Source organism: Arachis duranensis, chromosome 7 (genome assembly GCF_000817695.3).
Source record: "Arachis duranensis cultivar V14167 chromosome 7, aradu.V14167.gnm2.J7QH, whole genome shotgun sequence".
NCBI classification, from domain to species: domain Eukaryota; kingdom Viridiplantae; phylum Streptophyta; class Magnoliopsida; order Fabales; family Fabaceae; genus Arachis; species Arachis duranensis.
This window is the reverse complement of record NC_029778.3, coordinates 6,295,205-6,319,882: the sequence shown is the minus strand read 5'-3', so window position 1 is coordinate 6,319,882 and position 24,678 is coordinate 6,295,205. Positions and strand designations below refer to the sequence as shown.

At 33.4% G+C, this 24,678-nt stretch overlaps 3 protein-coding genes across 4 annotated transcripts; 1 reads left to right on the top strand and 2 right to left on the bottom strand.

Annotated features, from left to right (window-relative positions):
• Positions 1–810: 810 nt before the first annotated feature.
• On the top strand, positions 811–6,352 carry LOC107496791 (CSC1-like protein At3g21620). The gene is made up of 12 exons (XM_016118119.3): positions 811–1,228; positions 1,757–2,106; positions 2,235–2,381; positions 2,482–2,617; positions 2,839–2,940; positions 3,293–3,412; positions 3,553–3,633; positions 3,788–4,128; positions 4,387–4,632; positions 4,722–5,046; positions 5,288–5,521; positions 5,759–6,352. The coding sequence occupies exons 2-12, from the start codon at positions 1,793–1,795 to the stop codon at positions 6,023–6,025; spliced, it is 2,313 nt and encodes a 770-aa protein (XP_015973605.1). The 5' UTR covers positions 811–1,228; positions 1,757–1,792; the 3' UTR covers positions 6,026–6,352.
• A 623-nt stretch (positions 6,353–6,975) lies between these two features.
• Positions 6,976–9,087, bottom strand: LOC107496817 (uncharacterized). The gene is made up of 4 exons (XM_016118146.3): positions 8,763–9,087; positions 8,421–8,457; positions 7,495–7,578; positions 6,976–7,262 (listed from the first exon to the last, which is right to left on the bottom strand). Exons 1-4 carry the CDS (start codon positions 9,063–9,065, stop codon positions 7,210–7,212), a joined length of 477 nt encoding a protein of 158 aa, XP_015973632.1. The 5' UTR covers positions 9,066–9,087; the 3' UTR covers positions 6,976–7,209.
• Positions 9,088–11,875: 2,788 nt separating this feature from the next.
• On the bottom strand, positions 11,876–24,342 carry LOC107496772 (ubiquitin C-terminal hydrolase 13). 2 transcript variants are annotated; one of them, XM_016118098.3, is made up of 32 exons: positions 24,169–24,342; positions 23,675–23,744; positions 22,998–23,148; positions 22,754–22,911; positions 22,333–22,598; positions 22,016–22,234; positions 21,803–21,911; positions 21,606–21,721; positions 20,856–20,954; positions 20,161–20,270; positions 19,405–19,479; positions 19,009–19,087; positions 18,763–18,909; positions 18,304–18,384; positions 18,083–18,202; positions 17,796–17,918; positions 17,370–17,447; positions 17,198–17,286; positions 17,002–17,110; positions 16,591–16,659; positions 16,395–16,511; positions 16,108–16,163; positions 15,792–15,969; positions 15,616–15,717; positions 14,154–14,225; positions 13,844–13,909; positions 13,596–13,661; positions 13,382–13,468; positions 13,161–13,277; positions 12,923–12,997; positions 12,725–12,811; positions 11,876–12,603 (listed from the first exon to the last, which is right to left on the bottom strand). In XM_016118098.3, exons 1-32 carry the CDS (start codon positions 24,196–24,198, stop codon positions 12,562–12,564), a joined length of 3,363 nt encoding a protein of 1,120 aa, XP_015973584.1. In that variant the 5' UTR covers positions 24,199–24,342; the 3' UTR covers positions 11,876–12,561. The 2 variants fall into 2 exon arrangements, with proteins under 2 accessions (XP_015973584.1, XP_015973585.1); XM_016118099.3 differs by having other exon boundaries at positions 23,675–23,741.
• Between the last annotated feature and the right edge of the window lie 336 nt (positions 24,343–24,678).

Below are 24,678 nucleotides of genomic sequence, written 5' to 3'. Positions count from 1 at the left end.
CTTGTTAACAGATTTTATAAGGATATTAAAACATATGTTTTACTTAAATTATTAAAATTATTAAATAAAAAGTTATGCAAGTTTTAAAATGTAAATAAATTTTCATGTTTAACAGTTTTTTAACTTAATAATCTTATACTAATAGTTTGTTAAGAGTTTAATCTCGTCTTTAAAAAAATAAAACATTTGTGTTAACTACGCAATATATCTGCAATAATTTGGTAAGAGATTAATGAATTTTTGTTTCAATGCATAACAAATTTAAGAGTTTTATATGGAATACGAAAGACAACATATATACCCATGAAGCAAAAATATTTTGTTGAAGTGTCTTATTTGATATCAAATACATATTAGATATGACACTTATCTAAATATTATTTTAATAAAAATACAAATATTTTTTAAATATATTTAAATATATTTATAGAATATATTATCATTCTAATTCTAATAATATTACTTTTTTATAAATTTATACAAATAAATAATGCACAAAATTATGTAAGAAAATGTTAGAAGATCAGCAGATTTTATAATTTATAATTATTAATTATTTATTATTAATATTTTTAATAGTATAAAATTATATCTAATAATTTAAAATTATTTTTTTTACTGATTAAATACTAATAAAATTTTAATAAAAATATTACCATAAAATCTTTTCTTATTAAAAATAGGACTGAATTTGATATAAAAATGATTTTGTTTGATTGCATAGACAGAGGACATGAGAAAGACGACAGAAAAATAGTAACGGTAGGCACTGTTCCTCTGCCACCTGGTTTCTTTTCTCTTCTGTTTCTGAGTCATACACAGTTCTCACTCTCTTCTCCGTTTTTCAATATTTTAATATTCACATCGCTTTATCTGAATCAATATCACTCACACATGATGAATGGGTCTACCTGCTCTTTTTTGTACTACTCAGTAGGCACACAAATCTTGCCTCATATTCTTGACTGAGACATCCCCCTTACGGAACTTCATTTTCAATATCTACTTGCCATTTTCTGCAATGAAATGCCATAAAGTTTTCAACTTTAGCTGATTCGTGACGTTTTTGCCTCTGGCTGTTCCCCTTTCGGTCGCTTGAACTAACTCTACTATCTCTTTCTCTCTCTCTCTCTGTTTGTTATTTTTCTGTGATCATCTCAATTGGGTAGAAGAAGAAGTGCTCAATTTTCGTTTTTTGTTTCAGCTGAGAGTAGCAGTTTCTAAAGAGGTATTTGATCATGAAAGTTTTCACCTTTCAGCTCTGCAAATGTAGAATTTTTACGAGTTTGTTTTTTTATTTTACAGACCCTTTTCTTTTATGTTCATCGATAGCTTAGATGAAATAGAAATTTTGGAAGAATTTGACATGTTTTGAAGTTTTGGATTTTAGTTCTTGTTGTGTTGTAAGAACAGGTAGATTCATCATTCAGTTTCGGTTGTGGACACCAAAAAAACATGTCCTCTACACACGGTTTGGTAGTTCATACTTAATACATTTTACAAGTTTATGAAGGATGGTTTTGCCACTTGGCTAATTTTCACTTCCATGGCTCACCAAAAAAAAGGATAAATAATAAAAAATTGGGAATGAGTTTAGGGGGAGGCAAAAATAAAGCTTAGTACAAAAAAAAAAAAAATTGTCAAACTAGTCCTTTTCTCTCTTACCTGTCAATGCAGTACCTGAAGTGCAATTTTAAATTCCAATTTTATAAATGAAGTGGAATTTTGACATAGTTCTTGTATATATATTTTGCAGGGAATAGCTTATTCTCTACTTTGTTGAAGTGTGCAAATGGCTTCACTTGGTGATATAGGACTTGCAGCAGCAATAAACCTCCTCAGTGCATTAACTTTCTTAATTGCATTTGCTGTGCTCCGGATACAACCTATAAATGATAGAGTGTACTTTCCGAAATGGTATTTGAAGGGTTTAAGGACCAGTCCTTTGCACTCAGGAGCATTTGTGAGCAAGTTTGTCAATTTAGACTTCAATTCTTATATAAGGTTCTTGAATTGGATGCCGGCAGCATTGCAAATGCCGGAACCGGAACTAATTGACCACGCAGGCCTGGATTCTGCCGTGTACTTGAGGATATACTTGCTCGGGTATGCTCCTAAAATATTATTTGCAGTAACTATGGTTGTGTATCTGTTATTAAATTTATATATTAATTTGGAGCAGGAATTGATCAAATTGTTTTTTTCTTTCTTGTTGAATAACTATATATTCTCAGGCTAAAAATATTTGTCCCCATTGCACTCCTTGCATTTTCTGTTATGGTACCTGTCAATTGGACCAACGACACCTTGAAGCGTTCAAATTTAGTTTACAGCAGCATAGATAAGCTTTCCATTTCAAACATTCCATTAGGATCAAACAGGTAAGCAAATCTTGTATTGGTATTTTTCGTTGTTATGGAAGAAGCTTTCGGTAATTGAAGTTAACTTTTACACACAAGTAACGTTTTAAATGTATTTCAGATTTTGGACCCATTTGGTAATGGCCTATGCCTTTACCTTTTGGACATGCTATATCTTGAAAAGGGAGTATCAGATTATTGCAACAATGAGGTTGCATTTTCTTGCTTCAGAACGACGCCGTCCTGACCAGTTCACAGTAAGATCATGTTCCATGACTTATGATATGTTTATAGTCACAGTAACAATGCTTCTGGATAAGGATTTATGTACTAGGATTGTTTAACTTCTAATCCAAAATTTATACTAAAAAAGTGTATCCTATTTGTTTTTATTTTAAAAAGTCACAGTGCTCTTGAATTATTTTACTTTTGGTTCCTTCTTACTTCTTCTTAAAGAAATTACTCTTTACTTGTGCAGGTACTTGTTAGGAATGTACCACCTGATCCTGATGAATCAGTTAGTGAGCTAGTGGAGCATTTCTTCTTGGTCAACCATCCAGACCACTATCTCACTCATCAGGTATGATCCCAAATTTTCACCACCACCATTTGTTACTTATATCTTGTTGTTTTGGAGTTTTTGATAATTTTGTGAAAATTGAATGAATCCTTAGGTAAGGTGTCAAAATGACATCATGAATATTATTACCTTTGTTTAAATGGATTGTTCATGCCTAGTATAAATAGCAATATTAAGATATTTATAAAAGAGATAGATATGATGATAATCTTAAAGTTTGCAACAATTTCAGTCAATTTATGTTACAGGATTGTCACACCATAATTGCAGTGTGGCTTCAACGATTTATATTTATATCCAAATTGCTTTGTTATTCTTTTCACTTACAGTGCAATTATATTTATATATGCAGGTTATTTACAATGCAAAGAAACTTTCTAGCCTAGTTGCTAAGAAGAAGAAAAAGCAGAACTGGCTTGACTACTACCAACTTAAATATTCTAGAAATCAGACCGAAAGGCCAACTAAAAAGGTATGCCTTCAACAATCCAATTATGCACTCCGAATTATTTGTCCATCTTGAATTTGGCTTCAGCATAAGTTTTCTCATGCTATTTTTCAATGCATCCATTTCTTTTCTTTCTTTACACATGGCTAACTTTCTGTCAGCAGACTGGATTTTTAGGACTTTGCGGCAGTAGGGTGGATGCAATTGATTTTTACACAGACGAAATCGATAAACTTTCAAAAGAAGTTAGTACTACCAAGCCTTCTTTTACAATTTCATGTACTTCATAATTTCTTATGTACTTGGTGGATCACATGATCTTATGCCATCAATGTAAACATTTAATAATACTTCTTCATTTCATAATTTGATTGTATCTTACTATAAATGAATTTCCAGATTGAATTGGAGAGAGAGAAAGTCATAAAAGATCCTAAATCCATAATGCCAGCAGCTTTTGTTTCTTTCCGAACTCGTTGGGGTGCAGCAGTTTGTGCCCAAACTCAGCAGTCCAGAAATCCAACCACATGGCTGACTGAATGGGCTCCGGAACCTCGTGATGTGTATTGGAATAACATGGCCATACCATATGTTTCCCTTACAATAAGGAGGCTTATAGTTGCAGTGGCTTTCTTCTTTCTGACATTCTTTTTCATGATTCCTATCGCATTTGTCCAGTCACTTGCTAACATTGAAGGCATTGAAAAAGCAGCTCCTTTCCTGAGGGCCTTTATTGAGATGTAAGCATTGTTTTCCATCAATGCCATCTTCTTTCTTAGAAGATTAATGCATATTTCTTGTTTTTGGTTGATTTAGTAATCATAATTAGAGTGTAGTGTTGATGCATCATTAAATTCTTTTGATTAGTTGATAGTGTAATATATTTTACACCAACAATGCATCAAAATAATTCTCTCTTATCATTGCAACTGAGTTTAATTACTACCCAAAATGTGTTGGAATTTCTAATCTTATGCTAACTTTTTTTTTTATTGCAGACCATTTATAAAATCTTTTATACAAGGTTTCCTTCCTGGGATTGCTTTGAAGATATTCCTCATTTTTCTGCCAACAATATTGATGATAATGTCAAAGTTCGAAGGGTTTATAAGCACGTCTGCTCTCGAAAGGAGATCAGCAACAAGATATTATATCTTTCAGTTCATAAATGTATTTCTTGGGAGCATAATTACTGGGACTGCCTTCCAGCAACTGGATAAGTTTATCCACCAGTCTGCGAATGAGTAAGTCTTTCGAGCAGCCTTACGCCTATTAACCATAAACCACAATGTAAAAAATTTCTAACTAATATTTACATTTGCTATGTATGTAGAATTCCAAAGACTATTGGTGTCTCAATTCCAATGAAGGCAACTTTCTTCATAACCTATATAATGGTTGATGGTTGGGCTGGTTGTGCTGGTGAGATTCTAAGGTTGAAGCCATTGATATTCTATCACTTGAAAAACACCTTCTTGGTGAAGACTGAAAAGGACCGCGAAGAAGCAATGGATCCGGGAACCATTGGTTTCAATACAGGAGAACCACAAATTCAACTTTATTTCTTACTTGGCCTTGTTTATGCTGTGGTCACTCCTTTTCTACTTCCATACATCATCGTCTTCTTCGGTTTTGCATATGTTGTCTATCGTCATCAGGTAAGAAAATTTAAACTCTCCTTCTCTTTTGATGTATTTGCACTATATGATGTTAACATTATTTGAGTTTTAAATTTAAATGATTAAGATATGGTATATGATAGAACACTATAGTATTTATGGAATCTTTTCAGATTCAGTTTAGTTTTTAGTGACAATTCCGAACTATAATCATGTTTGTTTGCATGTCATTCTTTATGCATGTTCTTATCTAAGGCTAATGAATCAAATTGAATGGCAGATTATAAATGTGTACAACCAAGAATATGAGAGTGCTGCAGCTTTCTGGCCTGATGTACATGGTCGCATTATATTTGCTTTAGTGATCTCACAGCTTCTATTGATGGGATTACTGAGTACAAAAGAAGCTTCTAACTCAACTCCATTGCTCATCACTCTTCCTGTTTTAACCATTTGGTTTCATCACTTCTGCAAAGGGCGATATGAACCTGCTTTCATTCAGCATCCATTACAGGTTAGTCTTGATATTAAGACATACTAGTTTTCATGTCTGCCTTGAGAAATAAGCAAAGTAAAATACAATGTTTGAGACATACTTAAAGATTCTGTTTGGTAACTGTCTCAAGACAGAAACACAAAGAACTCGCGACACAAACTGAATTTGAATCTTTCATGCCATTATTTGGTGACATTTTAGTTCATTCTTCTATCAAATTTATGTGAATTCTCATGTTGTGTGTATGAACTTCAGGAAGCAATGATGAAGGACACGTTGGAGCGTGCCCGAGAGCCAAACTTCAATTTGAAAGAGTTCCTACAGAGTGCTTATATCCATCCTGTTTTCAAGGGTGGCGACGAAGACAGTGAGAGCGAAGCAATGAGTGAAGAGGGTGAGCAGGAACCGGTGCTTGTCCAAACGAAACGACAGTCTCGGAAGAACACACCGGCGCCTAGCAAACATAGCAGTTCATTGTCATCCCCCCTCCATGAATCTGCTGATAAACATTTGCGGCCTTAATTTGAGAATGATATTGGAGTTGGAGTTTGGGAGGAGAAAAAAGTAAAAAGGAATTCACTGTTATATTTATTTGTTGCAAAGTTGAAAGTGTATATAACATGGTGGATGGGTAGATAATCCAGGTCTAATTTTTTACTTACTTTTTTTATTTTAATCTTATGCTGGTTTAGTAGTTGGTACAGCAAATATTTACTAACAAGAACTAAATTTTACCAACATTTTGAGTTCAAGTGCTAAACTTGTTTTCAAATGTACTAACATATTTGACTGTGGGAGAGCACAAGGTAATTTTCTATAATAGCTAATCTAAAAATTTTGGTTACAGAATTCCCAATCATGTTAAGTGTATATTGAAAATGTGTTAATCAACAAATATATTTAAAATACATAATAGTTGATTTTTGATATGCTCATAAGATTTTTAACATTAGTATAATCTTGTAGTTTAAGAGAAATGTATAAAACGTTTGCACTAGTTGAAATTAAATCACTCAAACAAAAAACAGATCAAAGTAAATCATCAATAAAAAAATTGAAAAATATTTGATTCACTTTGTAAGTTGTTATAAGGGTTTGATTGGTATTTATTTTTATTTTTAATGTTTTTCGTATTTAAGATTTTGTGAATAAAAATTGAAAATAATAAAAATAGGAATTTGTTGTTTTAAGTGGGAGTTGTAATTTAATTTAATTTTTAACTAAGGCCCTACTCATTCTTAAACTTCATAATTAAGTCCTTGAAATTTATTATGCCTAGTAACAAGTAAGGAGCTCTTTAACAAAAAGAATTGAGAAAAATAGAGCCCCCTTCTAAACTATAGAAGCTTACTAAAAATCCATATAACTATAAGACTAATTTAGCAAAAACTTGTCAAATTCCGGATTGTAGTGCCATAATTAGAAGGGAAAAATAAAGTAAATTAGCATCATTTTTCCAATGGATATACAAATGACAAAATCATCAAACAAGTATATGATAATATGATATGATGAAAAGGAGATATTTAAGATCAAAACTTTTATATTTGAATTTTGTGAGATAGTAAGGACTTCAAAGAAAGTGACAGTAACAATTTAAATGGATTAAAAAGATTTACATATGAAAGAAAAATTGAACTACAAATTATTCAGAAGAGAAAGATATTAGATATTAGATATTGGATATGAAAGGATATATTCACAGCTCATAGCCTCCGAGAATAGCCAGAACCCCCACATTTCTTGCAGAGTATCAATCCTAAAAAGAGAACAAATAAAGATATATAGATATATATCAACTGAAAGATTTGCTAATAGGATAGGTATAATGATTCTCCTTTACTTGAGATCTTTCGGTACATTTCTTAATCTTTGTATTTAGATATAAATTGTATTCAGATATATTAATTCAAAGATGTACTAAAAAATGACAATAACATATAAAAGGGAACAGAGAAAGTATATTTTGATGCATGATGATAGAGAGATACCTGAACCCTTGCACACTTTACAGTTAATTAACCCTGCATCTTTCTTCATCTTTCCATTGTCACAGAAAACACATTTTGTCCCACCTAATTGTAAGAAAAAATGGTACTCAAGTTGCAATTTCTCTCAATAAAGCCTAATTTCTGTCAAAACATTATCTGCTAGACTCTAACATGTAATAGGTGACACTGATTCATCATCGATATTATGTTGGTTCTTTCTTCTTTTGATTTCTTCAGCAGAAACAAAATTCACAGCAAAAAATGCTACGTGCATACTAAAAATCAACCACCAAATTAGTCATTATATATTTGTATATAAATACATATGTTGTTTTACTTATTTTCAATATGTACTTTATATTTCAACATATATTCTATACAGAGGACTAATTTTGTGGCTGAGTTTTTGATGTACACATATCATAGTTGATTCACAACCACTATAGATATTGGATAATGGTGAGAACAAGTATGCTTCTGTTTAATAGATGGCCAAAATCGGAAACTACAATTTCTAAACTAACAGTTCATAATCACTCCACTTTTTGTGCAGTATTACATAAGAAAAATGTTAGTCTATACTCATCCATCTTTGTATGTTGAGCCGACTAATTCTCTTCTATCAATGAATGAGGTCTGATCCAAATCAACTTGGTCTCACACCGCATTCAATGATGTGGAAAATTAATCGGCTCGATACAGAAAGAAGGATAAGTATAAGTATATGTATCATATATAACTCATCACATTATCTTTGATACCTTTAACTACAGATATCTAAGTCAACTTAGTTTTTGTTGCTAATCATGTGAATTGTAACATTTTCCCAATTCCTAAAGTATTACTAATATTCTTTGTATAATATATAAATTTACAATAGTTTCCAACTTCCCATAGAGTTTCAGAAATGTAGAAAGATTAATTACCATTGCCTCCACAACGCTCACAAGGCACAGGATCTCCCTGAAGAATCAACAGAAAGTAGCATCACTTGTTATCTTAAGAATGAGAAAACGCTATTAATATATCTAGAACAAAGAAAAATCTAAAGATATAATACAACCCAATATTTTATTTGTGAAAATTTGTTTTCTTAAAAAACAAATATTATATTTTCCATAGGTACACTAATCTGAATGCAAAAATACGAGTCATAAACTAAAGGATATAAAAATTATTAAAAATTACAATAAAAATAACATTTTTATCATGTTTTAATCTTTTATGTAATAAGAATATTTTGGTTAACTGAGAATTGAAAATGTTACCTTAAGACCAAGGAAGAGAGAAAGAGCAATGGCAGCCAAAACACTAACGGTGGCTAAAAGGGTTTGGGTGTCAAAATACAAAGTGGTTCCAATTCCATTAAAGAGCAAAATAGGGTCAATGATCATCAAAAGCCTTGGCTTTGTTATTGGTTTGGTTTTGCATTTGAACGTGAACCTGGGATTTGAAGGTAGTTGGAGGAGTATGGAAGAAGAAGAAGAAGAAGAGTGAGAAAGGTGAACCAAGCTTGATGAAGAAGAAAAAGAAGATAAAGCATGAAGAGTACAGTAAGAGAGAGTGGCCATTGAAAAAAATGGGGAAAAAAAATCTTAAAAAACCAAAAAGTATTGTTAGTATGTGGAGCTCAGCCTATAATACAAAAATACTATTTGTACACTAAAATTAACCACTAAAATCAGTCACCAATATATTTATGTATAAATATATGTATAATTTAATTTATTTTTAATGTGTATTTATATTTATATTTTAACATATATTTTATACTGGTGACTAATTTTAATGTACAGGTAGTATTACTCTCTTTTTAATAATATAGAGTTAGTGTGGCTTTTATGGGAATGTCACAAATTTGATTTTTAAATGTGTGGTTTTTCATTTTTTATTTGTTTGATGTCATAAATTTGAGGGTTAGATTTGTAATTTTTAAATTTAAAAAAAATATAAATTCAAGAGACATATTTGCATTTTAGTATTGAAAATTTTTAAACATATAAATCGAATCTCCAATTTATTTGAGAACAAAATTTTTTATCTCACTACAGATTAAACTTTTCAATTTGTGCAGTATAAAAATCAATCTGATCCTCGAATTTAAAAAATCTGAAAGTCTAATTTATTATTTAAAATAAAATAAAAATTTTAAATTTATACTAGAGAAAAACATATCAATTAGATGACATATCATCATTTTTTATTTCTAAAAAAATTAGCCGCCACATGTCACATCCATTGTCCTTGCTCCACTCTAAGGCTGGCAATTAGTAAAGTAGAGTATGGTTTAGACTCTACCCTAACTCTACTCGCGAGTTGAAAACTTTCTTAAAACTTTATCCTATCCTACTCACGGGTTGAAAATTTTTCAACCCTAACCCTACCCGCACCCTAAAATTTTAAATCCTACCCTATCTGATCTTACCACAAAAACAAAAAAATTTTTAAATAAATATAAAATTCAACTATTCCAAATTTCACACATATTAATAAAATAAAAAATAAAAAATTAAGTTAAAACTAAAATTAAAAATAATAAAATATTAAAAAAATTCAACATAAAATTACAAATAATATTATCATCAACTAGCTTAGTAATTATTTCAAGTTTTTATAAAAAGAAGATTATGAGGATAACACTCAATTTCTTCACTACATACATAACTTTTACATATATATTATAAAGGTGCGGGTAGGGTAGAATAGGATATACCCTAGGCCCCTACCCTAGGATAGACAATCCTACCCGATCGGATTAATTCGGGTTGAGTACCCACAGGTAAGATATATATTGCCAGCCTTACTCCACCCCCATTTTCTTTGTTTTTGTTGCAGCTAAATAATTACTGCAATATCTTTTTTTTTTTAATTGTAGATACTAGATAGACATTATTTGAACTACTTTTTGACGGTTAATTTGGCTTAAATAAATTTGTGTAAAGTACTATTTCAGTCTTGAATATTTAAATTAAATTTTAATTTAATTTTTAATATTTTATTTTTTATTTTTATTCTAAAAAACTTTAAATAGATTTAATATTGTTCTATCATTAAATTGTGGGTTGATTTTACTTACATACAAGAATTGAATGCAATTGGCTCTTCAATATGCGAATTGTTTGTGTCAAATTTAATAGTGAAATAACATAAACCTGCTTAAAAATTTTTTTAGGATTAAAATAGGACATTTAAAAATTTTTAGGATTAAAATAGAACATTTAAAACGTTAGGGCCAAATTAAGATTTTCCTTAAACAGAAGATCAAAATAATACTTTACCCAATAAATTTGTGTTTATAAAATATTTATTTCTAGCTTTTGGTCTTTTATAAAAAAAAAAATATTTTTGATCTATTAAAATCAAAATCTTTTAAAATTTATTGGGTCAAAAAACTAAAAGAAAAACAAAATAAAAAACATATTTTGTCGGAACCAAAAGCTTTAATTTTACAAGGGAACAAAAGGGTTTCACACTTTTGATTAATCAAATGTTACTATACATATGCATAAATATAATTAACCAATGAGAATTATATGAGACCATGAGAGTGAGAAATAATTCTTTTAAGTCTTAATTATATAAACACATCTATAAAGAGTTTAGATTAAATATTAAAAATATGAGGAGTTTGAGTAATATATACAAGGCTCTTAATTCAAATATCATTGCTGATATTTAAACAAAAAAATCAACAAGTCAAAATTAAAAATTATTTAAATGATAACGTTAATCTTAATCGTTAATGTGCAATATCTTTTTATCCCACAAAAAATCACTTCTGTACATGTCATTTTTTTTATTAAAAATAGGAAAATTCAAATTCGCAACCTTTTTAATAAATATAGAAAAATTAAAAATTATGCTATTTGAACATTGACTTCTGTACATATCATATAAAAGAAATGTAAATGTTTTCAATTCATCCTTTAAAAAAATATATTATAGTTGTATGAGAAACATTTAAAGCTAAATTCAAATTAGTTACTTTTTACACTAATCCTTGCATTTAAGAAATCTCCCGTAAAATGCACTTGATACATGTGACCTCGAACAGAATAAAAATTCTGTAACTTCGGAAATTCAAGTCTCTTTTTTTTGTCATCTAGCTTTAATCTATTTTGAGTTTTATCCTTTAAACGCAATAGCAGCTATCTACACTGCCATGGCGAATTAATTAGTGCTTCCATATGAGATGATGCTCTCGTGTAGTTTCTTGTTTTCTTGGCAGTAATTGATGTTTCTTCACTAAATTTCTATTTCTCTGCCACACTACACAAGCAAGCAGCATCTTTCTTTTTTATCTTCTTCTGGCGCAGGCTGGCTCCCAAGTTAGATCATTGAGAAGAAAGTAGAAAAGAGAATGAAAAAAGCTGGCCAAACAAAATACAAAGCCATCGTTATAATTAATCAGAAAACGTGGTAATGGACATTGGTTTCCTATGATATCATCATCCTAGACATTAGATGACAGACAAAAAAGGAGGTGGGGGGTTAAAACAGGAAAATAGAAGGACCGAATGGTGGTGCAGCAGAATACTAATTTTTATGCTAATATGGGGAGTTATATGGAGGAGGCTGAGATGTCTCTTGTACAACATTACATAAATTCTGCTACACCATTTTGCAGCCCTCAATTAACATTTCTAGACTGACTGAACAAAATCTGGAAGCAATCAAGAAAATGACCAAATAAAAAGAGTCAACCAACTATACCCTGTATACACTCACTAATCCAAAAATCTTATGTACTGATACAGTGCAGTGATGATGATCAATGACCTCAACTTGAAGAACCTCCATACAAAAATGGAAGTTGTAAAAACGCTCAAGGGGCTGTGGTCGGCAGATACAAAGTGCTGAGAGCAATGTCACTCCGTCGACATAAAGAATTACATAACCACAATTCTAATTTAAAACCTGCAGACACCACCTCAATTTGCTGATTTCACTAGTTGCCTATACAGAGCAGCCTTTCGCTATTTTCCCTGTTTTTACAATCCCATAGATGTAGTAGAAGAATGCCAAATTCACCCAATGTCGAGAGATACCGCCTCAAATACCAGTTTTCTAATTGTAGATCTTTACTGGCTTCTCAAACGTGTGGCGATTCTGCAAAACAAACCCGCATAATTTGGAACTGTATAACCAACCAAGCTTTCTCAGCCTCTGAGCAACAATCAAATAACAAAATGTGTTTTACAAATCTATTCTTGCCATCAAAGAAACCAACCTGGTTAACTGCATATGCTCTTTTAGGAGCATTGTCAGTATGCTCCAATCCAAGATACTGCTCCCATGCACCATAAACATCTCTTCTCTATTATAAAATAACGGGATAAGGTAAACATAAATTCAAACGTATGAAGAGGGTACTAAAAAACTGAATTAACAGAACAGAAGGAAGAGTTGAACTATAAATGAAAATCACCTGAAAACGACTGGATACAATGTCAGAGTCTTGAAGATACTCAGGACGCCCTAATGAGAAAAATGCAAACTTCCACTGGCCAAACAAGAAACAAAAAACAAGTCAGATAAACTAGACATCAAATATACTAACCGATATTGGACAACATATACATCACTCAAAACTAAATTAGTGATAACACACAAGCCTTGCTGAAACTGAGAACATAAGATAAAATAAAAAGAGGAAAGAAAAATACCTTCGCAAACTCATCATCAGGAACTTGAAGTTTCTTTTTTATTCTGTCCTTAATTTCAGTCAAAGTCTCACCTTCATGAATGACCAAGAAAAAAGGTTCCCCAAAGTTCTGAATTTGCTGTATACATATATCAAAACAAAACCACAAAGGTTAGATAAACAATTAATTGTCAGCACAAAGTATTAAGCGCATCAACAGAACAAATCAATCAAAAAATTTACCATTTGATTCTGAGCTGTGTCTTTTGTAAAATGATAGACATGAATTAGGCGGTCATGCGGACCAAGATTTTTCTCTTCTTCTGGAATCTGTAACATTTTTATAAAAGGAAATTATATGATACATAAAAACATCTACATATGCTACTATTTTAATGAATAAAATCAGGAAGATTTCACAGTCCTTCCAGCCCTAGTCACAGGGAGAGATTGCTACCTCCTCGGCTCGTAATGTCCAATATTGGTCATTAATGTTTTCAATCTTTTCATTGGGAGGGAAGACCTGCACAAGCAGAGACACAATGAAATACACATATTTCGGTTAAAATAATGCTTTCATCCAATAGTTAAACAGCATTCTCAGTAACAAGAAATTAGGGGATTATAATCAACACCAAATTTAGTACGCATAATCACCTTTCAACATTACATTAAAAATTACAGAGAATAATAATAAATCCAAACCTTGTATATCTTGTGATAGAAGACTTCAAGCAACCTAAGCTCAGCATTAGGATGAGACAGTTCCACCTGTAATAACAATAAAACAGTAACTAACTAATGTGAAAAATTATACATGCACGGATAAACAATAAGCAACTTTTTTCTGAAAAAACTGCAGCTTACAACACTGCAGTTGTACTTTTTGTTTCCCTGTGAAACTCGGATGAAGCCACGTGTGCTAATAGTGGGAAGACATTATAGTGTTGTATAGATAAACGTCAAATAACACGGACAAACTGATAAACCAAAAGAATAAATCACCCAAGGCCACCTTAGTTTTGAGGTCATCGAGGACATCCCCCACAGTGCTCTGCTTTGGAAGTCTGATGGTATGAATAACAACCTGAGTAAGCAATTAAATGTTTAGAAAAGCCTGAAAATTACTGTGTTCTAACAAAAGCGGTTATGGCGGCGCCATAACATTATGGCGTGGCGGATTTCTTCCTTGCCGCCATACAGTGGTCGCCGCAATGAGATTTTCATGGAGGGCCAAATGGCGGCTGCAATTGTGGCTGCGCCATGGCGGACCGCAATAGAAATGGCAGAAATTGCGGGTTTTTTGGATTTTTAAAAGGCAATTCTTTGGTGCCGAATTTGCCAAACTTACCTTTTATGGTAAGTTTTAAATATTTAAAAATTATTTATTCTTATATTTTTAAATTAAATATTAATTTCCATCACTTTTTAGTAAATTAGGCAACTATATATAGGCACCATAGCATGCACCATTTAAAAAAAATGAGGATTATTATGGTCATTTAGAAAACCCTAAAATGCTACAATTCGCCTTCCTCGGCCTCCTTTTATGGTAAGTTTTAAATATTTAAAAATTATTAATTTTTATATTTTGTAAATTAAATATTAATTTCTATCTCTTTAGTAAACTAGGCAACTATATATAGGCACTATAGCATTCACCATTAAAAAAATTGAGGGTTATTAGGGTCATTTAAGAAACCCTAAAATGCTACAACTCGCCTTGCTCAGCCTCCTTTCCAAAAACTCTTCTATCTCTCCTCTCTCCGGAAGAACCACCAGCGGCACGCCAGGCAACACCGTCCAGCTCCAGTTCCTCCTTCTCTGTCTTCCCTTTCTGTCATTCTCTCTGCGTTCTGGCGAAGCCGTTGCAAGCCGCCATTGACTCGCCGCTCGCTGCCGCTCGTCACCCTCGCCGCTCGCTACTGCTGCAAGCCACAGGTTCTCTCTATGTGCTTTGTAACTTAGTTTCTGTTTCAGACTTCTGGCCTTCCTACCCCTTTTTTACTTACCCGTTTCCCTTTATTTACATAGGTTTGATGCTATAAATTATATTATAAACCTCTCTATTTCCATTTTTTTTCCAACTTACATAGGTTCAACACAGCCCCCGACTCTATTGTCCCTGCCCCTGCCCCTTATATTCTATGGGGTATTATGACTTGATGTTATGTTTATTTGTTTCATTTGCTACTGCATTTGCTGAATTAATTGGATGCCTTATGAGTAGAAAGTTGCTTAAATTGATTAGATTTTATAATTTATTACCTTCGGAGTTTTTCTACATGTTTTTTTGTACATATACATGTATCTGTTAGGTAGTCCGTCATTTCTGCCATTTCCCACAATGCCATCCGCCATAATTTTATGGCAGACTTTTGGCTTACCGCCATGAGCAGCCATCCACAATCAAAAACAATGATACATACAAATAAACAAAACGAAGTCAAAATCTTCAGAATCAGCATCATACTCACTTCATCCTTGGTTGCATGGTGAAATGCAACTTTCAGAGTTTTCAAACCTTGTAATTCCGGCAGAGGGATGTCAAGTACTTCATAGTACAATATATCTGACGTCTGGCATTCAGGAAAGACATAAGCTGTTTTCTTTTCACAATGAGATTTATCATGATCGACTAGAAAATAACTACCTGGTTGTAGTGTACCAGCATGTCAGACAAATGTTCAACTCCTCTATACTTAATGGGTTGGGGTTTTGGTTGCTGAGAGTAGCAGTTGTGTGGAGTAAGCCTAATCTTGGATGGATCTTCCAAACCAAGCTGTTGAGCAACTTTTTCCACCACATCATCATATGTATAAAGCCTTGACCTAGAAATTAGTATACATGGTTATTAATAAGAATGCAATTCTAACCATAGTAATACATAAATATTTTCGTCATCTCTCAAGTTAAATACTTAATTAATATAAATATTGATATACTGCAAGAAATTCCACATTGCTTACATCTCCAGGCAGAAGTCATCTTCTTTAGGTTTATCAAGAGATCGAAAGTGAACAACCTAAAAACACAACATTAAAGAAAAACCTCAGCTAATATTGTAAAACAAACATAATGGAACTAGGCTTAGGCTGTTTTTACATTAAAAAGACATGCATGCATGTGCACATTGGAAAAGATGAGTAGAATAGTTCAGACAAAACACCATGGAATAGTTGGGTAGGTAGTAGGCAAGACGTTTGCATCATATCAAATTAAACACAAAATTAGCTGATGAACAAAAGTCAATTACCTGGCGGTTGTGCACATATTCCAAGTACGAAGGCACATCTGGATAGCGGATATGATCCTCGCTATCCATTACAGTTACAGGACCTTTTTGAAAGCATACAATATCTCCATCTTCTAGCTGCAAATGTCGAAAAACAACTTAATAGGCCAACCCAGATACAGTAAATATATGCGCATCAATTATGCATACAATCTACCTGGCTTGCTCGAAATGTTAATTTCTTATCAATAGGCTCACACATGACATTTGGTTCAAACTTGATTTCCTGCCAAAAAAGCAAACACCAATCAATTAACTAATTCTGCATTATTAAAGCCATTTCTTGATATTAGAACCAGCAAAATGTAAAGACAATTAAAAGTCCTAGCCCTTTTGGTCAGGCTTATGGAGTAAGGCATATGCAGTAAAGATAGTTTGTGGAGCATAATGCACCTTATTTGTTGTTAACCCACCAACAAACTTAGACACTAAATGACAGCATGACTACTTTGACTCAAGCTTAGCAGGTAAAGAAGCGCATACTTTAGGCCTCACAAGAAAAGGTACAATTCTGAGACTTCCAACAAGTTACAACTTATGTATAACAGAGGAGACACCATAGACTAACCTCATAAAGTCCAATATCTTCATCAGGATCATAACCAGCCATTTCATTCAACTTTGTTAAGATTTCTGACGGCTTGCCAGTACTCTTCACAAATAACCTTCCAACATAACTGCCATCATGGGTAAACATATCCCAATGTCAACCACAGTGCATTTTACAGCCCCAAAATATATTAAAATTAAGATAAAGATATTACCGTAGCTCCTCTTTTTCAGGATCATATAACTTGAAGAAAAGTAATATATCATCCTTTGTCTTTTCAGGTGGTGCTATGGGACGTAAATCCTAGACAATAATGAGAATTGTTAATAGACTGTAGTGTTCAATGCTATAAAACAGTAATACAACTGTCATACTACAAATCTCACCGGTCCAAGCTCCACTTCCAAAAATAATTTTAATTCTGCATTGTGAACCTTGTTTGACACCTCTCTCAATTGTCCAACCTGCAATACGAAACAGATAGAGAAAAAATAATGAACTACTTCAGATCATAGACAAGCTAATGTGTGAATTAAGAACACCAAACTGATAACCTCTAACAGCACAACTAAAAACACAATGGAAAATATGAAAGCGTTTATCTAAGTTGCAACTTTATCTTGCTTAAATAAGCAATAGCATAAATAAAATAAACAACAGCAAAGCCATCACAAGAAATTAACTACTGCTGAAGACCAAAAAATGAAACATAGAAGATCAACCAGACAAAAGAATCATCAAACAAGCAGGTTGCCATTTGAAATGGCAAGTAAAAAACAGATTCTTCAGGAAACATAAACATGACTACTTACAGACTGTGCTTCCTCGATGTGTGTCAATGGCCGGTTAGGACGATAGGTATGGTTCTGTCGCTTCGCCCATAGCCAAAATCGCTGAAATTGAACTGGTATACCAAACTCTTTAGCGACCTCTTCCTGAACATCAAAGATAAGTCAACAGACAAGAATTAAACTAACAATCATCTATGGAAGAACAGAGAAAACATTTACTAGTGAGAGTACCAAATAGCTGGCAAATGTCAGCTCAAAAGTCAAGAAAACACTTCTTGCAGGATAGCTAAAACTCATGGATGCGATACCTTAAATGTGTTAAAAGACAACTGCTTTTGGACACGGAAACTCCTAACTTTGTCATGGTCTACAAGATCAAAATATATGTCCTTTCCAATCTGCTCAGAAAGATCTTCATCCCGTGCCACCTAAGAAGCATCGTATTCTATTAAGTAATAGCTACGTGCAATTTAATGTAGCAACTCATAGCAAACATAAAAGGACAAACAATAAGTTAACAACAAAGAACCTTTATAATAGTATAAAGGTGGGCCTCAGCCTTTTCTTTCTTTTTGTGTTCTTTTTCCTCCTGCTCTTTCTTCAACCTCTCCTGCAAATTATCCATTTTACATGCTCAGTGCAAATTTTTCAAGAATAGAGTAACTAAGATTACACAATAGAAGCTTAACCAACAGCAACAAACTGAGTTTGAGTTCACATTTGACTCCACATACTTGTCATAAGGAACTTTCCAAGAGAAAAAAAAGAAACATTTATTAGCTGGAAAGAACGAGACTTGTAAAGAAGGCTCAATTGGGACCATTCACATCGGATGCAAAGGCTAATTATGACATAATATTCTCATATCCATCATAAAAATAACTGTCCATCTGATTGCTTTTCAGAAGTTAAAACTTGCAAGCAGAAAAGAAGTTATTGACTTGGCTTGTGTTACTTTGGGATCAAGTAGTACACGGCCAGAGTTTACCCTTAAATGTTCAGCAATGTCTTTCTCATCAACATTGCATATTATTTTGTCCTTGTCGGATTCACGTATGTACACCAGCATGTAAGCATTTGAATATTTGGTGAATTTGAACGGAGTATTATTGAATCCAGGATTTGTCTGAGGTAACTGCAAAAATACAAGTGGTTGAAGCATTAACACGTACATTCTAGTGTTTGAAGGGATCAAATCATCAAATACCACGAGCTAGAGCAATAAAACAATTACCTCCTCCTCACCACCATATTGCTCCTCTAATGCCCGCTTAGTATCTTCTTTTGTCACTCTCTCATCATCAAATTTGTACCTTAGGAACAGACAGATAGAAAACCAATCATATAGTCAAAGAGCCAGACAGTCAGCAAGAAAAGCAATTCAACATGGCTAAAACGCAAAGGCCACTCTTAGGTCATCTATATTATCTTGAACATCAAACGTGAAACAAGTAAACAACTCTCACCGAATGTGTTGCTTAGCTAATTATATATATTATTATTGTCTCAAAATAATTCAAGAGCCCCGGCGAGAAAGGGGGGGAGTGTTGATATTATGTAGCACTTTGCATTCTCATTCATGTAGCTCAAAAGGCAATGAATTCAGAGCTCTAAACAACATGATACATACCATTGCTCAGACAGAGTTGGCCTTATAAACGCATAATAATGTCCGCCATGCACACCACCACTGTGAACCAAAACACTGAAAAAGAAATCCAACACTGTCAAATACCAAACATCATTTAAAATCTGGATTATTTAAGATTAATAATAACAAAAAACTAAAAGATAAATAAATAAACTAGCTGCACTTGGAGAAACAGAAATTAAATCTTTTTCTTTGCATTATCTATCCCCGTGCGCCACTTTCTCACTATTTTGCTACACACACTCTTCCTCTAACCATCCTTTTTCTAATACTGTAGTTGAGAACACTCCACAGGAAGCTTACCAATGAATGTTTAACATGACCTTGATTGGATTACAATTTCCAAAGACAATATATAGTTACAGATATATGAAATTATTTCGCAATACGAAGACAATAAATACAGACTTCTTGTTTCATGCAGATATAGAAGGCTTTAATTGATTGCAATACAGCAAAGCACGAGGTGACAGAACACAAACAAGCATATATAGCAATAAAGGCTTATAAAATTTCCACAGTTCAGCAAATGAAGCCATCCTTTAAACAAATCAATTACAGTTGAAGTTCATGCACCAATTCGTGCCAGATAAAATATCAAAAACAGACATAACTGCTTAAGAAGTCATGAAGAGATCACACAAAGCAGAACAATAACTAACAGATCGATCCAAAGAAATAAAGGCAAGGGAAACATAAATATTGGAAACACGCTTGCTCTACCATTACATTTACCTGTGGAGTGTGTAAAGATTGCGAACTGTCCTATCAGCCTCAGGTGATAAATACTTCCCATCCTCACGATCAAGGTCAAGTTGCAAAGGAAACTCATAACGGTCATTAATCTGAGAGAGAGAGAGAGAGATTAAAATTCTGTGTGTATGTATATGGGCAAAAAAGGTTCACTCCTATATCTGATGATAGCATTAAACAGAAATATTATCTCATGTTGATAGCTGATGCCATTGCTCCATGTAGCAGACAATCTTCATTGCAAATTATGCAGAACATTTTAAAAATACATATAAATTAAAAAGAACAAGCCTCCCTAGTAAGTTGAACTGAAGGGGAAGAAATCAACAAAAAGCAATTTTAAAATAAAAATATTATGTTCCCAGTTTAAATCCTGTGGTTCTCAATACCAGAAGACACTATCATCCTCAAAAGAGAATATGCAGCCAAAATTACTTGCGAGGACAATCTTACTTTGACTGAATGCAAATTTCAAAGGCAGTTTTAAGTAGTACAGGAAATCATATAACTCTTACACTTGTAACCCAATAAAATAGTGGGACCTATTGCAACTAAATGTCAATACACAAAGTAATAGAAATTCTAAATAGAAGTAACTATTAACTTTCCACATGCCAAGAAATATAATGCCAACAAAAGGCAATATGATAAAAAGTAATGTGTACTCAAGTACCAACCTTTACCATAGTGTCCCTCATAAAGTCGTATTCAAATCTTTTCAGCTGAAGCTGAAGAACAGGAGGGAAATCAATAAATAGGACACCCTTCTTAGCATCCTGAAAATATTGTAAAAAATAAATCAGTGTACACACCAACTAAGAAATTAATAAAATGCTTATATGATACCACTCTGGCATTAATTAGTAAATGAGAGAAATTTAAGGAAATTTCAATAAATTCTCCCAAGAAAAATTCAAATAATTAGAAACACATTGTTTTAAAATAATATAATAAAACGAATATTAAAGTCAATAAAATCATGAAACCGATACTGTCGTGCTTAGAAAAAGGTGCAATAACTACGAATTTCCAATGAGGTCTAACAATTTGACATCCTACAGCTGTAAATGAAAGAGAGTTGGGAGAAAACAGTCAATTTATAATCACTCCTGGAGACCCACAACTTAATTAAGCATGCATATATCAGCGCACTTCATTTACATCGCTGTATCATATTGCAGCCAACACAAAACCTGAGGGAAATGATTCTCTGTAGTTGCTATATGGTATGCAGCTTGAAAAAATGAAATCTAGGACTAAACTGCCTCATTCCGTTTTTTAGTTAAGGCAACATTCACAGAACAAGTAACAATAAGTCACAAAACTTGAATACATGAGAAACAGAAGAGTACTTTATCTTCAAGGGAGGTTAGCTCCTCCAAAATGTATTTATTCCAAGTATATTCAGAAATAAAAATACAACCAACCTGCAAACCAAATTGTTCAGCATGGTATTTGTTGTCACCCTCAAGAGGTTCAACTTCAACATACTTATCAAAGGAAGCATAAACGTCACGACAGCCCTTGACATCAAGCTGAAGGTCTGCCATGCATATGTAAAACTAAATTAGCATCAAGTGACAACATACAGTAAACAAAACTTTCTGAGTGCATAACGTAGTACCATAAAATGACTCCTTTCTAGTTGATTTATAGTCCACGTTGATGCACTCAATATAGTTCATATGATGCCCTTCAAATAACTTCTGGATAGTTCCCTCCACAACAGTTCCCTAAAGACCAAATAAAACAAATCCATAATGGGCATTTGAGATTCCAGATTCACTGCAGAGACATCAGACATCATTAACAAACCCAGGAAAGATCTTTCTGTTACCTTCATTTTGTCTTCAAGTTTTTCACAAAGGACTCTATTTAGTTCTTGAACATCATGCTGCATGAAAGAATCATAGGTATCCCATCCAAAAGATTTTGTCAGTTCCTTTGTTGCAACACTGGTATCACTATACTGGAGCTTGTAGAATAGACTCTGCAGAGCCAAAGGGATGCTTCCAGACGGCATATCATTTTCTGTTGTTGGCATATGGTACACTGCCTGAAAATGAAATTAAAGATCGAGCTTTCTCATCACTTTCCAATCAAGCAAGTGAGCTTCAGGCAAGATGAGTTAAAAAATAAGAGATGGTGGCTAACCTTTCGAAAGTAAGGAATATGGTAGAGTGTTTGGAGAAGAGAATTCATATAACATGTGGCTCCCTGGTTCTTAAGCCCAACATAACCTGTCTCTTTCTTTGAATCGTAAGTCCAATAATCAACGATTCTACGAACAAGAACCTCAGCTTCAACTACAAGAGTATCATTCACAAGATAGCCTCTACTGGCATCATACAATTCACCAAGTGGCATGAAGGACGTGAAACCCCAATCACTTTCTCGTGCATTGAATTGGTGCTGCGTGTCTGTATAGCATGAATAAGATGAGGTTACAAATTTATACCATTGAATAAATAAAAAATTAAAAAAAAAAAGTTCATGATAAGGCCCATCCCTAGGCCCAAAAAACTGTGAATTTTGACGTGTTAAAGGAAAGCAATACAAGGTACAAGTAGACCACCTTTTCTCACAGAGTACTTATTATGGACTTGATTGATAACTGCCAAGCTAAATTGTGCATATCTACTCCAACCATACGGCAAATTAGATGAATCTGCAACATCCAAATACATGGACAAATAGTCCACGTTGTTCCCTTTAGGGAAGATGAGCACACGCCTGCCAGTACAAAACAAACTTCAGAAACAAACATTTAAAAAGCATTAACGTCATGAATCCAATCAGCGAACGTGCAAGCATGATACCATTTATAACCACCAACAATAAATACATCTGAATAGAGCTTTTTTGTATTCATCCTAGAAAATTCAGGAATTTTCCAGGTGAATCTCGATGATTGAGGGTCCTCAACAGGCTGACTCTCCACAGTGTTAGCAGCTTCAGGTTGAGCTACAACTAGTGATCATCAAATAAATGAGGAAACAATTAAGTGTTACACCTTAAATAAGCCGGACAACTGATAACCGAAATAGATCAAGAAACACAAATATAGCTCAGGGAGTGATATAAATGCACAATCAACAAAGACATTGAACATAAAGAATTTCCAAAATGCAAACTAACAAGAAATCACATTTTTATCAGGAAAGTTATTAGTTACTACAGGAAACCTAGAATTCTTACAAGGAGGGGGGATCAATTTTGATCAAATCTGCCTAGCAAAGTTTTAGATAAGTATACTGATTTGAATAAAAAGCAAGTCTAAACACGTTAATCACTTAAAAGTTCTTCTATCTTTTTCCCTTACTCCCTCTCTCTCTCTCTCTGGCAACCAAACAATGCTTAAGCAGGTTCCCTGAACTACTAGTGCAATTCGATTAGATCATATATATGGCAATAAATGAAGCTAAAGAAACAAAACAAGTCGGCTTTCACTACGGATCAAAAAGAGGGCAAAAGCAAAAATAACTAGTTCAGCTACCTTCCATAGGTTGGTGATTGTTCTCAGCCAAATCAGTGTGCGGAACAAGCATCTCCTCGTCGTCCTGCTGCTGCAAAAACCAAAAATCCAAACAAAGAAATCGTCACCTTACTTCGGATCCCCGGAGAACCAAAGACCAATTAAAATCCCCTAACAAAGCCCTAAAATTCCGAACGTGGAATGCACCCTAGCCACAACAATCGAAGCGAATTCAACCTTGCCAGATCAGAAACCCACGACCTAGACGAAACCCCCAATCACTTCCCTACCCACCCAAAACACAACCATTCAGCACGCAAAAACAAAACGACAAAATTTAAAACTAAATCATGCAGACGCAAGAGAAAACTTAGAAACTCGCGAGTGATTGAACCGCGAACACGAGCAAGGTCACGAAAGTTCGAGAAGAAAATAGTGTTGTGTTTTGTGTGTGTTGCGCGCGTGAGTGCGTGCGTAAAAGAGTGATGAGAGAGGTTAGGAATGAAAAAACGCACGTCAATGGGAGCGGGAGTCATCACGGTCATGGTGGATAGTGCCAATTGAACCTCGCGCTGCACAACAATGGAGGAGAGAGAAAGAAGAGAGAGAAAGAAAGAGAGCGCAGTGTGAGAGAAAACGAGATCACCAGAAGGGTGTGTGAGTATAGAGGGAGAAAGGTCTTTGCTCTTTATTTGGAGGTTTGGCCATTTTCGTAAATTTATATTTTCAGTAGAAAGCTTTGGTCATTGTAGAATTGTATAAAAAAAATAAAGGAAAATAAAAATAAAAATAAATATTTTTGCAATGGGGAGTTTTGTGAGTTTCAGTTTTTTAGAGGGGTCCATCCACAAATTGTTAAAAATTGTGGGAAATAGTAGAATAAGTACTTATTTATGGGCCAACGTGAGATTTTTTGTTACACTTTTTTTTTTTACCAAAAATTGAGAGACTCGACGATCTATGTATGGAGAGATTATGCATTTGAATTATAGTTTATTGTTAAAAAAATAAATAAATAAAGTCTA